The following is a 14,930-nucleotide window of genomic DNA, read 5'->3' as shown; positions in this document are numbered from 1 at the left end:
GGATAAATAAGAAAACTATGATACTCGGTTTCGCTTATTCTCTTCAGAGTTGATAATACAATGGTTACTTGACTTCGCTCATCTCCTCAAGAATTATATTTTATGTATCAAGTTGGTTACTATCGTTTATGATCTCTCTTAGAATAAATAATTTCTCTTGAGCCATTATGGCACACCTAATTACTTGTCTCCGTCGGTCCAAGAGACTTTGGCTCTTCTAATATATATATATATATATATATATATATATATATATATATATATATATATATATATATATATATATATATATATATATATATATATATATATATATAATGTAAGTAGGGCCCAAAAGACTTTTGTCATCACATTAAGGGTACCAATAAACATGCTCAGTTTTATATTACTAGAGTAATCGAATAATCTATATATCTTATTGTTAGGATCAAGAGTCGGCACTAAGAGGGGAGGTGAATTAGTGCAGTGGTAAAAATTACATTAGTTTGAAACTTTTGTACGATAAAAACCGTTTACGTTGAAAACCGATCTCGGAAATATCTTTACTTGAAGCACGTTTGTAAATGAATTGAAGTCAGTAAGCACTTAAAAAGGTTTGCAATAAGGTAATAGCAAGAATAAAATGCAAATCAGAGAACATGGCAGTTTTAGAGTGGTTCGGTCAACATAACCTACATTCACTTTTGGCTTCCTCCTCCGACGAGGTCACCGGCATCCACTAAAGGTCTTTCTTCAATAGGTGAAGGTCAATCACCTTTTACACCCCTCTTCTCCTTTTCACGAGTTTAGGAGATAACCCTTATAAGCACTCACTCTCTTCTTTAAACAGAAATCTAAGTTTAAGCTAAGGAGGGAATACACTTATGATCGCAATAGCGTTTTCTCTCTTTTAATCTCTCTATGCTTGTATGCTTTAACCAGCGATGAGGGGTATTTATAGGCTTCAAGTTGATTTAAACTTGGAGCCTAAAACTTTTTCATCCCGGGTTCCCCGAGCACGGGTGGTACCACCGCCCGGTGTCAATCTGACGCTGACACTGCCCTAGACGGTACCACCGCCTGACACAGTCTTCGAGACTGTGTCATGACGGTGAGACTTCTTGGGGCACTGTTTGGGCCCCTTTTTGGGCCCAACACAGTTCTTACATGGGTCTAGCTGGCCCCTAATTGGGTTGGCCCAAATCCAAGCCCAATTACGTGCTAAATACAAAATCCTAAGATATTTTGCTAAGCTAAACACGTCTCTATGTCTATTCTTCCGGCGAGCTTCCGACGAACTTCCGACGATCTCACAACAATGTTCCGGCGGACTCCCGATAAGCTCTTGAACTTCATGACAATCTTTTTGGCGAGTTCTGACAAGCTTCTCTGGCAAGCTCTGAGACTTCTCAATTGGTTCCACTAGAACTTTCGATGAACGTCCGGACTTCTGACGAACTCTCGAACTTCCTACGAAATCGCGTCCTTAACTCTGGGACTTCATTTTGCTACATGCCTTGCTATCGTAGTTAATCTTGTATATGTAAAAATATACTTCGATCTAGACAATTAATACTAAGCATCAATCATGTTGTTCGGCATATCATTGGTCCATCGACGCTTCGTCCGATTCTTCGGCGCTTCGTCCTCTCTTGTGGCTTATTGCCCAATTGGCCAGTTGACTCCGCAACTCCGATATCTTTGGCGTAATATTCGCTCTTCTTGGCTCGATGCTCGAATCCATGGCCCGAAGTCTTCTATCGATACGTCGACCAATCCTTCGGCCTAACATTCAATCTTCTGATATGTTTTCCTCTAGTACAACATGATTCTTCCTGCTTTAATTGTCTCATCCTGATCGAAGCATTCTGCGTCACTCAAAACGTAAATTAAAATTATAAATAATTATCAATTGGTTGTATCATCAAAATATGAGATTCAATGGTTACTTAACTTAGCTCATCTCCTCGAGGATTGTATTTTATGTATCAAGTTGATTACTATCGCTTATGATCTCTCCTAGAATAAATAATTTCTCTTGAGCCATTATGACACACCTAATTACTTGTCTCCCCGGTCCGAGAAATCTCGGCTCTCCTAATATAAATTGTGATATATATGATATGGCTCAAAAGACTTTTGCCATCACATCAAGGGTATCAATAAATATGTTTAATTTTATATTACTGGAATAGTTGAATAATCCGTATATCTTATAAGTGCAGGGGCTCACCCGATTAGATAATTTCACTCGAGCTAAAACCAAATTATAAGTTATCAAATCTCTTTCCAATATTGGATCGATATGGTTACCTGATTTTTCATGGAAAAATATATTTTTTTAGTAGGAGGACATTCTAGGCATTTGAAAAAGTAAAGGCTAATCTACAAGAATATCAAAAATAAGGGGGTACTTTATGTGAAAAATCCAAATATGGAGTTTTTCTTAAAAATTCACCCCAAAAAGATGGTAAAAATACTCAGTAAAAAATATTATTGAATTTCATAATTTTGTTCCCAAAAATACGTGATATATTTAGTTCTAGAAAATTTTGACAAGTTTGTTTAGATTTATGATCCAAGAAAAGATTTCTTATTTTTTAAGAATTACTTAGTATATAATTATCCTATGTCTTGAATCTGATATTTACGGGGACATACCCCTCATGGGTATATATATATATATATATATATAGAACCTATCGATTCCTTCCCCCGATGGAGATTCATGTCTTTGCCTCTACCTTGTCTAAATGGAGAATGCGGTGGGTACGAGGATGAGTATGTCGTGGTGTCTAATTGCATGGTTGAGAGGTTTCAGATTTATATACATATAGCTCGAAATTTAAGAACACTTTTATCCATTTATTGCAAGTTTTGTAAGTAGCATATCAAATTAGGAAACCTTTCGTTGCCACTCTTTCCTACTTAGATTCGGATCGGAATTCATTTCTCTCACACCTCGCGGGATATTTAACGAACTGGATGGGTTGACCAAGAATCGTCTCCTTCGTAGCTCTTTCCAGCTCTATCATGGTGACACCATTCGATCCATTTTCGTCCGATGATGCATCAGACATCGCACCATCCTTGTTTATGGTGCTATTCTCCGACTTCCTCGTCTCCTACTTCTTCTTCATTGCCGGCTTCGTGATCGTGTCCATCATCTTCTTCTTCTACAAAGCAACGATGAAGCACCGTGAGAGAAAAAGAAAATGGTCCGCGGTCGCGACCATGTTGGCAAGGATCCCGCGGTCCCCCTACGTAGTCTCATCTTCTTCTTCTTCGTCGTCGACGACTTCTGTTTCCATCATCGTTCCCGAGCCAGACGTGCAGAGCTGCGTCATCTGCCTGGAAGAGTTCGTGAATGGGGAGGAGCTGTGGATGCTGCCCCGGTGCAAGCATTTGTTCCATGGGGTGTGCATCAAACCATGGCTGCTCGTACGATCAGCGACCTGCCCCGTCTGTAGGAAGCTGGTGACGCAGGGAGAAACCAGTGGTGCCGGAAGCCGCAACAACAGCAATAACTACGACGACACGTATCTATTTTATATGAGATAATTCACCTCCGTCATTGTGGTCAAGTCTCCAAATACGTGATGTGGAAATTTGTGTACAGCTGCTGTAAATAAATATATATCGATGGAGTTTATTCTGTTCTAATTTGTTGCAGTCAAGTTGTTGGGTTTCAGAATATTGGTTCTTTTTTCTTTTTTTTTCTCTTTCTGTAGTTTAATCTTTCTTCCTAATAAGCAACATTAAGACCGCACGCCATCGACGTTGTCCCTTCTTATGCAGAGGGAGCTACGGAGGATAAGAAAGTCAGATTTTGATTGTCTAACGTGGAAGCTAATTCAGATTCAAGAGACTCTTTTTCTCTGAGTCAAGCTCGAGCCAAGCTTTCCTGAACTAGTATGAAATTTGAGTAGATAAATACAAAACTACGTTAGGACGTCTCCAACAATAGCTTTTCGATGCTTAAGTTAGCAAGTGGTTCAATGATTAAATCGAACTTAAAGTTAGAGAGAGATGTCTTTGAAATATACATAAGGAGCCTTTTATAGTGGTCTTCATGGTGTGCGTTAATCATGAAGAATGTGATGCAACGATCTCGGGCACAAATGTCATTGTGCTACATCAAACCCAAGATAGGGTAACTCTCAGCCATATGGTATCGATCGAATGATAAGGAATCAACAATCAACTTACCAAATCTTATCATTTGGCGCTAAGGTGTCGGACATTTGATATCGATAGTCACATGACATCAATCATCTTCATGGTGTGCGTTAATAATGAAGAATGTGATGCAATAATCCCAGGCACAAATGTCATTGTGCTACATCAAACCCAAGATGGGGTAACTCTCGGTCATATGTTATCAAACGACAAGGAATCAATAATCAACTTACCAAATCTTGTCATTTGGCGCCAAGGTGTCGGACACTTGACATCGAGGTGTCAATTGTCTAGCACTGAGATATCGACAGTCACATGACATCAATCATCTTCATGGTGTGCGTTAATAATGAAGAATGTGATGCAACGATCTCAGGCACAAATGTCATTGTGCTACATCAAACCCAAGATGGGGTAACTCTCGGCCATATGGTATCGATCGAAACGACAAGGAATCAACAATCAACTTACTAAACTTGGTCATTTGGCGCCAAGGTGTCACGTACAAAGTTCTAAACAGGATGTTCGATGTAATACTTGTATATGTCTATGTCTTTCTGTTTGTTCATACTTTGCATAGTATGTAGATGAACAGTCGAAGGCTTAACAACCTCATTTTAGTTGTTAGTTGGGTTTAATAGCTTTATTAGGCTTGTAAATAAATGTTGTGTCATGTGGACACTTGTAAGAGATATTCGGTCTGTAGTGGACCATTTTGACCCTTTGTTGTATAATTGTTCAGAGCTTGTAAAGTCTGTTTATAATTTGTATTGTCTATGAAGTGCTTCCTGGAATGTTTGCTTGTAGATCCCGAGTGAGGTACTTTCTTTAACACGCAAGGGTGACCTTTGCGGACGAACACGCAAGGGTGCCGCATGACTTAGGCAAAACTAGCTAAGCCCATAATATATGGTATCAGAGTAGGACAAGCACTCATAGAAACACTTGGCATGCAAACGTAGGGGACCTAGCGGGGCTGTGTTGAGAGCAGCTAGCATGCGCGACCGTTTGGGGGAAAACGAGCATGGAGATGTAGGGAAAATGAGTCGCTCAGAGGAGCGGGCATATGAGAGTGGCATTCAGAGGAATAGCCAACCCTTCACGCAAGAGGCACCACGAGGATAAGCAAACTGGGAAGAATGCGGAGCGCATAAAGGTTGGGATGGCTGAGTTCGAGCTACAGTTCAAACAACTATACTTGATGGTGCTCAAGATAAGCGAGGCGCTTAGTAAAGGATGAGACCATACAAGGTGAAATGAGTTGCTTAGTGACCGAAAGAGTTGTGCAAAGCTCAAAGAGGTGAGGGTAATTACTAACTCGAAGAATTCGGTACTCATGCAAGGGCTTGTATGCATATAATGGAATGTTCGTGGCCATCCCAAGGCGACTGAAACTCGATGCCATTGAGCATTGAAACTTTCTCTTCGGCATGTGAAGGATACTTCCATAGAAGACTGAAGTGTGTAGCGAGTTCAACATGTTGCTAGGTCTTGAGTGGTGCAGCGGGAGCTGTATTGACGTAGAGTCGCAATCTAGCAAGTGCGTTTGCAGGAGACAAAACAATACGCAGTTTGTTTAGCAAATCGGAGTAGTCCAAGGGGATGGTGGTCTCTAAAATGAAGAGAGATATTGTTTCAATGGGATAGATATCTAGGAGGGATAAGGCCCGACTCTCCAGAGGAAGAATTATGTACAACAGACCGTACATGTTAAGGAGGAGTACCTCAAAAACAACAACTCCACGAAGCTCAATGGACCGAGTGAGCGGCCAGGAGTCATCGCATGATCTTGCTTGAGAGAATGCATTGGTGGATGCATTGCGATATCAAGTGGGGGAGCGACCTAAAACAATACAAATAAAGGTACACTTAGAGTCGATATGGAAATCAGACTCAATGGAGAGCTGACTCATGGAATGGTGGGCGTGAGGGCTACTATCAACTCAATACAAAAACAATGAGCGAACTAACTTGGGTGTAACTTGGTGAAGTACCCAAGCCGTATGAATGGAGCCGACATAGAAGATGGAACATAGAGCGGAGACATAGAGCTTTCTTTAGACAGAGGTCAAGTACATAAACTCTTGCAAAGGCAAGAACAGGATCATGTTATTCCATGGGTCCTTCATTCTAATGGAGCGAACTCATCTTGCATAGTGCCAAAGACGAAGGGAGCTTCTGGGCACATGCACCTTATCTCGGAGAAGTATTTGATGGAGGAACTAAGGCGACTCAACTTGTAGAGGCAAAGTCAGGTTCAGAAGGCCTTGACACGAGGCAAGAAGACGCGGAGCCAGGTACTCTTAAAGAATATGCTTAGTGTTGCCATTCAAGTTGCCATGAAGGAAGCAATGCACAGTGGAGATTGGGCTGGTAGGGGTAGAGGCCCAGGATCCAGACAACGGTACATCATTTTCAGCGAAGTCGGTGGACTTCAGGAGCTACTAGGTAACGGACTATCTTAGAGCAGTGCTTCATCTAGGTGTGACCCAAGAGTGAGTAAATGAATGTCGATTGCCAAAAGAGCGAACAAAATCGAAGGTGGAAGAGACCCATTAGCAGAGGCCACATATGGAGGGATCACAATTCGAGTTCATCCCACAATGATCAGAATGCAATGGAGATGTTACTAGGAGGCGACATGGTGCAATAGATCATGGTGGAACAGTTCGTGGAAATGTGATACACACGGATCTAGTCTCATGAGAGACTAGATCATACAGAGGTATAATCAGGAGCTATTGGGAGCTCCACTTCAGTGAACAACACAATGGCAAGAAGGGCTATGGATTCAAAGAGTGAAGGCCATGGTACCGTAGAGGTGGGTCTTCCGTGCGTGCATCAAATTTTGTATCGGATGAAAGCCTTGGTCATCAGCATATGAGGGCTGTGTACCACCGAGGGAAAAGTTTGGATGCAAATACCAATGAGTCCCATGAGAGAGACTTGATCATACAAAGGTATGATCGAAGAAGTTGGAGAGTTGGACTGCTCCAGGGCCTATATTCGCTTAAGGGAGCTCGACAAGTCAGATGACAAGATCAAGTAAGTGAACGTTACTACCAAGAAAGCTAAGGAGAACACAAGCGGTGCAAACCCTACAACATGATGGCAGAGGCCATGCATTGGAGTTGCAGTCTATCTGTCTTTCCATCGACCAAAGAGAGCTGCTTGGAGAACACCGAGATGTTGAAGCAGGGGGTTGAAAGGGGCGAGACAGCGACGACGAGTCCAGAGGGACTTAGCTACCCAAAATCAAGCACCAGTTAGAATGGAGGTGGACTCGGAGGAGTGCCACAAAGACATATCTACTAATCGTGAAGAAAAGGGATGAAGATGATAGGCAACGGATAGTAGGGCCACGGGCATGACAGTGCCATGGTATCATAGAGGCGGGACTTTCATGAAAATCATTGACCCCTTACTCTCATGGAGGGAGAGCGCTTGGTCATGAAAGGGGTTAAGGAGATAGAGCATGCAGAGGCAAACTCCAAGTGCCGAGACAAGGCTGAAGGGCAGAGGCCAAGGAACTTCGTAAGACCAGTGTCAACAAGCTTCTCATCAAGATAGCCAAAAGTGAAGGACTTTGGGTCATGCAAGAGTGCACGACCAAGGAACGAAGCAGGTAGTACGTGGAGCTATACCTTTTCTACTCAGTGGAGTAGGTGACAGGGTTGATGGAGAAGACGGTACAATCCCAGAGGTGACCAAATCTATTAGAGAATTACTCCAAGTTGGGGTGAAAACTTTTGGCATTCCAGAAATTTGATGGCATTGAGAAGGTGAATCACAGTAGCTAACTCAATGTAAAGAGTGCAAACACTTCGAGTACTTCAGAAGTGTGAGCAAAGAGTAGGCAAAGGTCAATAACTAGCTCGATGCATAGAGTATAACCCTTGAGGAGGTGGGTGAAGTCAAGTAACCATGGTCGTCTCAACCCTTAAGAGAATAAGCGAAATCGAGTACCCTAATTCTCTTATCTATCTAGCAAAGGAGCTCTACACAGGTTCAAAGACCCTTCGAAGATATTAGAAGATAATAGTCGTCAAATCTTCACCAATATTTAGTGCTACTGAGAGCAGATTATCTGCTTCATTTCCCAATAAAATACCAATCGAAAGTGGAAGTGATGCGAATCTACTTGGAAGTGACAACTAAGTAAAAGAAGAGTCAATGGGCAAATTTTGTAGAGGAAGGACCCAAAACTTCAGAAGTTTACGAGGCAATACTCGTTAAAGCTCCAACAAGCATCCACCCAGTTCAAGCAGCATAAGGCATTTGAGAGATTGACGCATAGTAAGGATGGTCTTTTCCTTCATCTGGAGGATCTGCAGGAATCAATCAAGGATCAACACAACTCAGCCAACCTGACACTAGAGTTAGAGTCATTGGCAAGTTGAAGCAACATGGTAGATCAAAGGTTCGACTACTTAAAAACAACAGCGGAGAGCAACTAGGAGCCAAGAGGCGTATTGCAGTTGGAGCAGAATATTGAAAACTCAGTAAAGGCGAGGAGTTGTAGTGTCGATAAAGGCTTCGACGAGGACGTCAAAGGAATAAGTGGGGGAGAATGTCACGAACAAAGTTCTAAACAAGATGTTCGATGTAATACTTATTTATATCCGTGTCTTTCTATTTGTTCATGCTTTGCACAACATGTAGAGGAATGGTTGAAGGCTTAAAAACCTCATTTTAGTTGAGTTTGGTGGCCTTCTTAGACTTATAAATAAATATTGTGTCATTTGGATACTTGTGAGAGATATTCGGTCTATAGTGAACCATTTTGACTCTTTGTTGTACAACTGTTCAGAGCTTGTAAAGTCTGTTTGTAATTTATATTATCTATGAAGTGTTTCCTGGAATGTTTGCTTGTGAATCCCGAGTGAGGCGCTTTCTCTAACCCGTTTTCTCTTTTGTAGGTCCTAAGGGACCATGAGAGGTTTCGAGGAGGTTGACCTTTGCGGATGAATATGCAAGGGTGTCGCACGACTTAAGCAAAATCAGCTAAGTCCGTAACAAAGGTATCGGACACTTAGCATCAACAGCCACATGACATCGAGGTGTCCCCCATGTAATTTTACCCCTAACAATGTATATTGTTTTGTAGAAAATTTACAAGGTATATATATAGTTATATAAAGGAAAAATGATAATTAAATGGGAAGATAATGTCTAAATTAATTAGCATGGTTCAATTCCAATGATACACTATATTAGTTGTTCATTATAATATAATATTTAAACAAAATTAGCTAATTTGTACATATATAGAAACTGACCAATTTGTCATTGCTAGACACAATGACAAATATATTCTTCAATGAAGATGGTTTGGATGGGTAAGTTTTTCCTTTTCTTTCCATTAGATATGGTTTCTAATTCTTTTGGAACAGCATATTTTAGACGTTGTGATTATTATTAAAAAGGAAAATTATGCAATTGTCAATATTATTACCATCGTTATAAACTCGATCATATTGGTGATCTGGGTCAAACTTGCGTAGTTGACTGGTTTCCCATTTACATCCCAAATATAATGAAAAGAAATTAGTTTGTGTATATATATAGAGAGGGAAATTTAAAGAAGACTTTTATCCATTTACAATCTTGTAAAGAACGTATCAGATAAAGAAACTTTTAGATGCCGTCCTTTCCTACTTATGATCGCTTTGGATTCGTCGCTCGCACTGTTCACCGCCCCGCGCGGTGTCCTCTCTTTGCTATTTAATGGACTCGACCGAAATGTTTCTCAGATCGAGAATCGTCTCTCATGGCAGAACCACCGAGTCAGGTCCCTTCGCCGTCCAGTGCGCCAGACGCTGAAGAACCATCCCTGATGCTGATAGTGCTTCGCATCCTCCTGATCCACTTGGCCACCGGTTCCGGCTGCTTGCTCTTGGTCGCCGTGGTGTTCCTCCTCATGGCTTTGTGCCGTTGCTTTGAAACACGACGATGGAGGTCCATGGCTGCGAGTTTCCTCAATAAAATCCCGCATGGCATCTACGTCGTGCCGTCTTCTCCTTCTCGACTGCCATCGACTTCCGATGACGTTCCCGAGCACCGGCTGGATCACTGCGTTATTTGCATGGAAGAGTACGCGGGCGGCGAGCGGCTGTGGGTGATGCCGGCATGCAAGCATGTGTTCCATGAGGCCTGCATCCAGCAATGGTTGCTTAAGCCAGCATTGACTTGCCCCATCTGTAGGGACCATGTGATCCATGCACCAGCCACCACTTCCGGAAACGACGGCGACGGCGACGACGACAACATTGAAACCCCGTTATTGGTCGGAACACAATGATGATTGATGACCTCGGTCATGGTGATCAAGTCTGCAAGATACAAAATATATGGATGAAGTTTCAACTTGCTGCTATCCTTAGTTCAAATTCTATGTTCATCACTTATCCTTTATATATATAAAATATTTTAATCACCTTGTTCTCTTTCATTCAAGTTATTTTTTATTTAAAATGGTGATAAAAAAAAGTAATTTTTTTAGTATAGAATTATTGGTCCAAAGGACAAATCAAATGGATAATGCGTTCGCCAATTTGAGATTCCATGATAGTCATGAAGTCCCGGAGTCAAGGACACGATTTCATTGGGAGTTCGAGAGTTCGTCGGAAGTCCGGACGTTTGTCGGAAGTTCTAGCGGAACTAGCCGAGAAATCTTAGAGCTTGCTAGAGAAGCTAATCGAAACTCGCTAAGAAGATCATCATGAAGTCCAAGAGCTTTTAAAATTATGTTAATTATGTAAGGATATTAAATCTAAAATGGTAATGATATAAAATTTATCATTAAACAAAACTATAAAAGAGATGATAGCTTCCTATAATAATAAATTACATTTATAATTATAATAATAAAACAAAATGATATTGTTTCACTCATTGAATGTTTAATTAGGTGATTGTTTATCAGGAGAAAATAGTGGTCTTCGAACGCGTCAACTAGGTTAGGTGTAAGTACTTTGATAGTTCATCGTAAGGTTTTGAACTCGATCCCCCTTCGTCATTTATCATTAAAACATAAAATTCTAAAATTGAATTGTTACGATTTAAAATAAATCAATATTATTCTCTTCCCTTCAAGAGGATGTTTTTTTTTCTTCCAAATCAATTAGCATGATTGGTTCGATTCCAATTACACACTATATTATTTGTTCACTGTCATCTAATATTCAACAATTAGCTGCTTTGTGAGACCCAAATATGGCAAATATACTCCTCAATGAAGATTGTTGGGATCAGTAAAATTTTCCTTTTTTTCATAATATATTGTCTCTAATTCTTTTAGAACTTCTTATTTTATACATTATGACTATTATTCAAAAGAAATTAGTTTATATATATAATGAGGGAAATTTATAGAAGACTTTTATCCATTTACAATCTTGTAAAGAACGTATCAGACAAAGAAACTTTTAGATCGCTTTGGATTCGTCCCTCACACTGTTCACCGGCCCGCGCGGTGTCCTCTCTTTGCTATTTAATGAACTCGACCGAAATCTTTCTCAGATCGAGAACTGTCTCTTCAGTAAGTAGATCTCTCCAGCTCTCCCATGGCAGAACCACCGATTCAGGCCCCTTCGCCTTCTAGTGTGCCAGACGCCGGTGAACCGTCCTTTATGACGATAGCATTTCAGTTATTCCTAGCCTACGTCTTCCCCATTTCCAGCTTCTTGTTCGTGGCCGCCGTGATGTTCCTCGTCGTGTCTATTTGCGATTGCTACGAAACACGAGAATGGAGGTCCAAGGTTGCGAGGTTCCTTAATAAAATCCCACATGGCATCTACGTCGTGCCGTCTTCTCCTTCTCGACTGCCGTCGACTTCCGATGACGTTCCCGAGCATCAGCTGCATCACTGCGTTATATGCATGGAAGAGTACGCGGGCGGCGAGCAGCTGTGGGTCATGCCGGCATGCAAGCACGTGTTCCACGAGGCCTGCATCAAGCAATGGTTGCTTGAGCCAGCATTGACTTGTCCCATCTGTAGGGACCATGTGATCCATGTAGAAGCCACCACTTCTGGCGGCGGCGGCGACGACGACAACATCGAAACCCCGTTATTGGTCGGAACACAGTGATGTTTGGTGACATCGGTCATGGTGATCAAGTCTGCAGATACAAAATATATGGATGGATGTTCTTCTTATTAGCCTCATCTTGCTTTTATATTTCGTTAAGATAGTTTAACGTATTCACAATTCAAATCACACTTGATGATGTATTGGAGGTTTGTCTTTGGTTGGTTTTGACAGAATTAAATGAGGAGCTTAGCCATGGGTTTGAATCCTGAATGTACTTGCATGGCATTCATTCCAAGATGCTATGCATCTACTTTGTCCATTCTCGATGTAGGATGTAGGAAACATATGATCCACGGAGAAGCTGGTGCTCCCGGAAGCCACCCAAACAACAACAAGACCACCAATAACTCCACCTCCGAGCTATATTCTAGTGTTGTGCTCGCAATGTGATCATATATATGTCAGTAGATATGTGATGAGGAACCATGTTAACAGGTTATGGAGGGCAGTAGCTTAAGATAATTCAAACCGAATCATTAAGATGGAATCGAATTGCAAATAGTTTTCGATTCGATTCGATTAAAGTAAGATAAATTTGAACTTGGTGAACAAGTTAAATCGAATCAAAATCTTGATCCAGTTGAATTGATATGATAAGATTTATAAAATTAGATTCACATCATTTATAAAATTATGACATCGAAGACTAGTTTGATGATCATTTTGTGGAACTTATCCTCCTTTCATTCTCTTTTTCTTCTCTTATTTTTATTGTTGAGCATCTCTTTTAATCAAAGGTGTCCTATCCTCATTGAATTATTTAAATATTTATACCTCAATATTAAATCAAACTAAAATATAATAGACTTTATTCATAAAAAAGCTAAAAATATAATCGGGAAGCATCAAAATTATGTTAGGGTAAATTCTCTTAGCGGATTTTTGTTCGAATCCCAAATACAATAATGATATTAACTCTGAAATGGTAATGATATAAAATTTATCACTAAACAAAAATATAAAAGAGATGATAGCTGCCTATAATAATAAATTTTATTTGTAATTATAATAATAAAAGAAAATGATCTTATTCTCTCTCATTGAATGTTTGCTTATGGGGAGAAAATTGTGGCCTTGGAATGTGTCAGCTAACTTAGGTAAGTACTTTGATAGTTCCGAGCTTGATCCCCAAATAGTTGCAATTTAAAATAAATCAAAATTATTCTCTTCCCTTTTCCAAAATACATGGTAAAAACATGAGAAGAGGGTGTTTTTTTTTCTTTCAAATCAATTAGCATGATTGGTTCGATTTGTTAGGAAAAGAGTCGGCACTAAGAAGGGGGGGGGGGTAAAATAGTACAACGGTAAAATACGTCGGTTATGGAAAATCTCTCGTACGTTGAATTTCGGAAACTTAACTTGAAACACATGTTCGTAAAGATAGCTTGAAAGTGTACGTAAGATGCGTAGTGGATGTAAAGCAAGTTAAGAGGTTTTCAATAAAGTAAATTGCTTAAGACGAAATGCAAACCAGATTTTAGAGTGGTTCGGTTGTCGTGACCTACATCCACTTCACTGATTCCTCTTCCGAGGCCACCGGCATCCACTATCGATCTTCCTTTAATAGGTGAAGATCAATCTCCTTCTTACACCCCTCTTCTCCTTTGCACAGGTTTAGGAGACAACCTTTACAAACACGCACTCCTCCTAAACAGAATTCTAAACTTAGACCAGAGGAGGGGATTACTCAAGTGATTGCACCAGCGTTTCTTCACTTTTAAATTCTCTGTGCTTGTGTAGGCTTCAAGTTGATTTAAACTTAAAGCCTAAAAACATCTCATCCCGGGTTTCATAGGTCCGGGCGGTACCACCGCCTGTGCTGGGTGGTACCACCGCTAGTATCAATCTGACACTGACACTGCATTGGGTGGTACCACCGCCCAATCTGACGGTACCACCACCTAGACTAGCGATACCACCACCTGGCACCCTGTCAGGGGCGGTACTATCGCTAGACATAGTCTCAAAGACTGTGCCACGACAGTGCAACTTCTTGGGTCATTGTTTGGGCCTTTCATTAGCCCCAACACAATCCTTACATGGGCCCAATTGGCACATAATTGGGTTGACCCAAATCAAATCCCAATTACATGCTAACTACGAAATCTAAGACATACTTAAGCTAAACAAGTCTGTAAGTCTTGGTTTCTTCCAGCGGGCATCCGGCAAACTTCCGACGACCTCTCAACGATGTTCCAACGGACTCCCAGCAAGCTCCTGGACTTCACGATGATCTTCTTAACGAGTTTGACGAGTTTCTTTAATAAGCTCCGAGACTTCTCAGCTGGTTCCTGTAGAACTTCCGATTAACGTTTGGACTTCCGATGAACACTCGAACTCTCAATGAAATCGCATTCTTGACTCCAGGACTTCATTTTACTTTGTCTTGTTATCGTAGTTAACCCTGCATGTGTAAAAACATACTTCGATCTAGATAATTATTACTAAGCTTGAATCATGTTGTCCGGCATGTCATTAGTCCATCGACGCTTTGTCCGATTCTTCGGCACATCGTCCTCTCTTGCGGCCTATTGCCCAATCAATTAATCGACTCCACAACTCTAATATCCTTAGTGCAATTTGTGCTCTTCTTAGCCCGATTTCCGAATCCATGGCTCGAAGCCTTCTGTCGATATATCGATCGATCTTCCGGTTCGACGTTCAATCTTCTGACATGTT

At 40.9% G+C, this 14,930-nt stretch overlaps 3 protein-coding genes across 3 annotated transcripts; all 3 read left to right on the top strand.

Moving 5' to 3' along the window:
• The first annotated feature begins 3,012 nt into the window (after window positions 1-3,012).
• Window positions 3,013-3,540, top strand: LOC135628308 (probable E3 ubiquitin-protein ligase ATL44). Its single transcript, XM_065134915.1, has one exon. The coding sequence runs from the start codon at window positions 3,013-3,015 to the stop codon at window positions 3,538-3,540; it is 528 nt and encodes a 175-aa protein (XP_064990987.1).
• Window positions 3,541-9,928: 6,388 nt separating this feature from the next.
• Window positions 9,929-10,459, top strand: LOC135628307 (RING-H2 finger protein ATL56-like). Its single transcript, XM_065134914.1, has one exon. The coding sequence runs from the start codon at window positions 9,929-9,931 to the stop codon at window positions 10,457-10,459; it is 531 nt and encodes a 176-aa protein (XP_064990986.1).
• A 1,264-nt stretch (window positions 10,460-11,723) lies between these two features.
• LOC135628306 (RING-H2 finger protein ATL56-like) lies at window positions 11,724-12,248 on the top strand. Its single transcript, XM_065134913.1, has one exon. It carries the CDS (start codon window positions 11,724-11,726, stop codon window positions 12,246-12,248), a length of 525 nt encoding a protein of 174 aa, XP_064990985.1.
• Window positions 12,249-14,930: the final 2,682 nt, after the last annotated feature.

Source organism: Musa acuminata, chromosome BXJ3-1 (assembly GCF_036884655.1).
Source record: "Musa acuminata AAA Group cultivar baxijiao chromosome BXJ3-1, Cavendish_Baxijiao_AAA, whole genome shotgun sequence".
In the NCBI taxonomy this organism is placed as follows: Eukaryota; Viridiplantae; Streptophyta; class Magnoliopsida; order Zingiberales; family Musaceae; genus Musa; species Musa acuminata.
The sequence above is the reverse complement of the archived record's forward strand: the minus strand, read 5'-3'. Positions and strand labels throughout refer to the sequence as shown.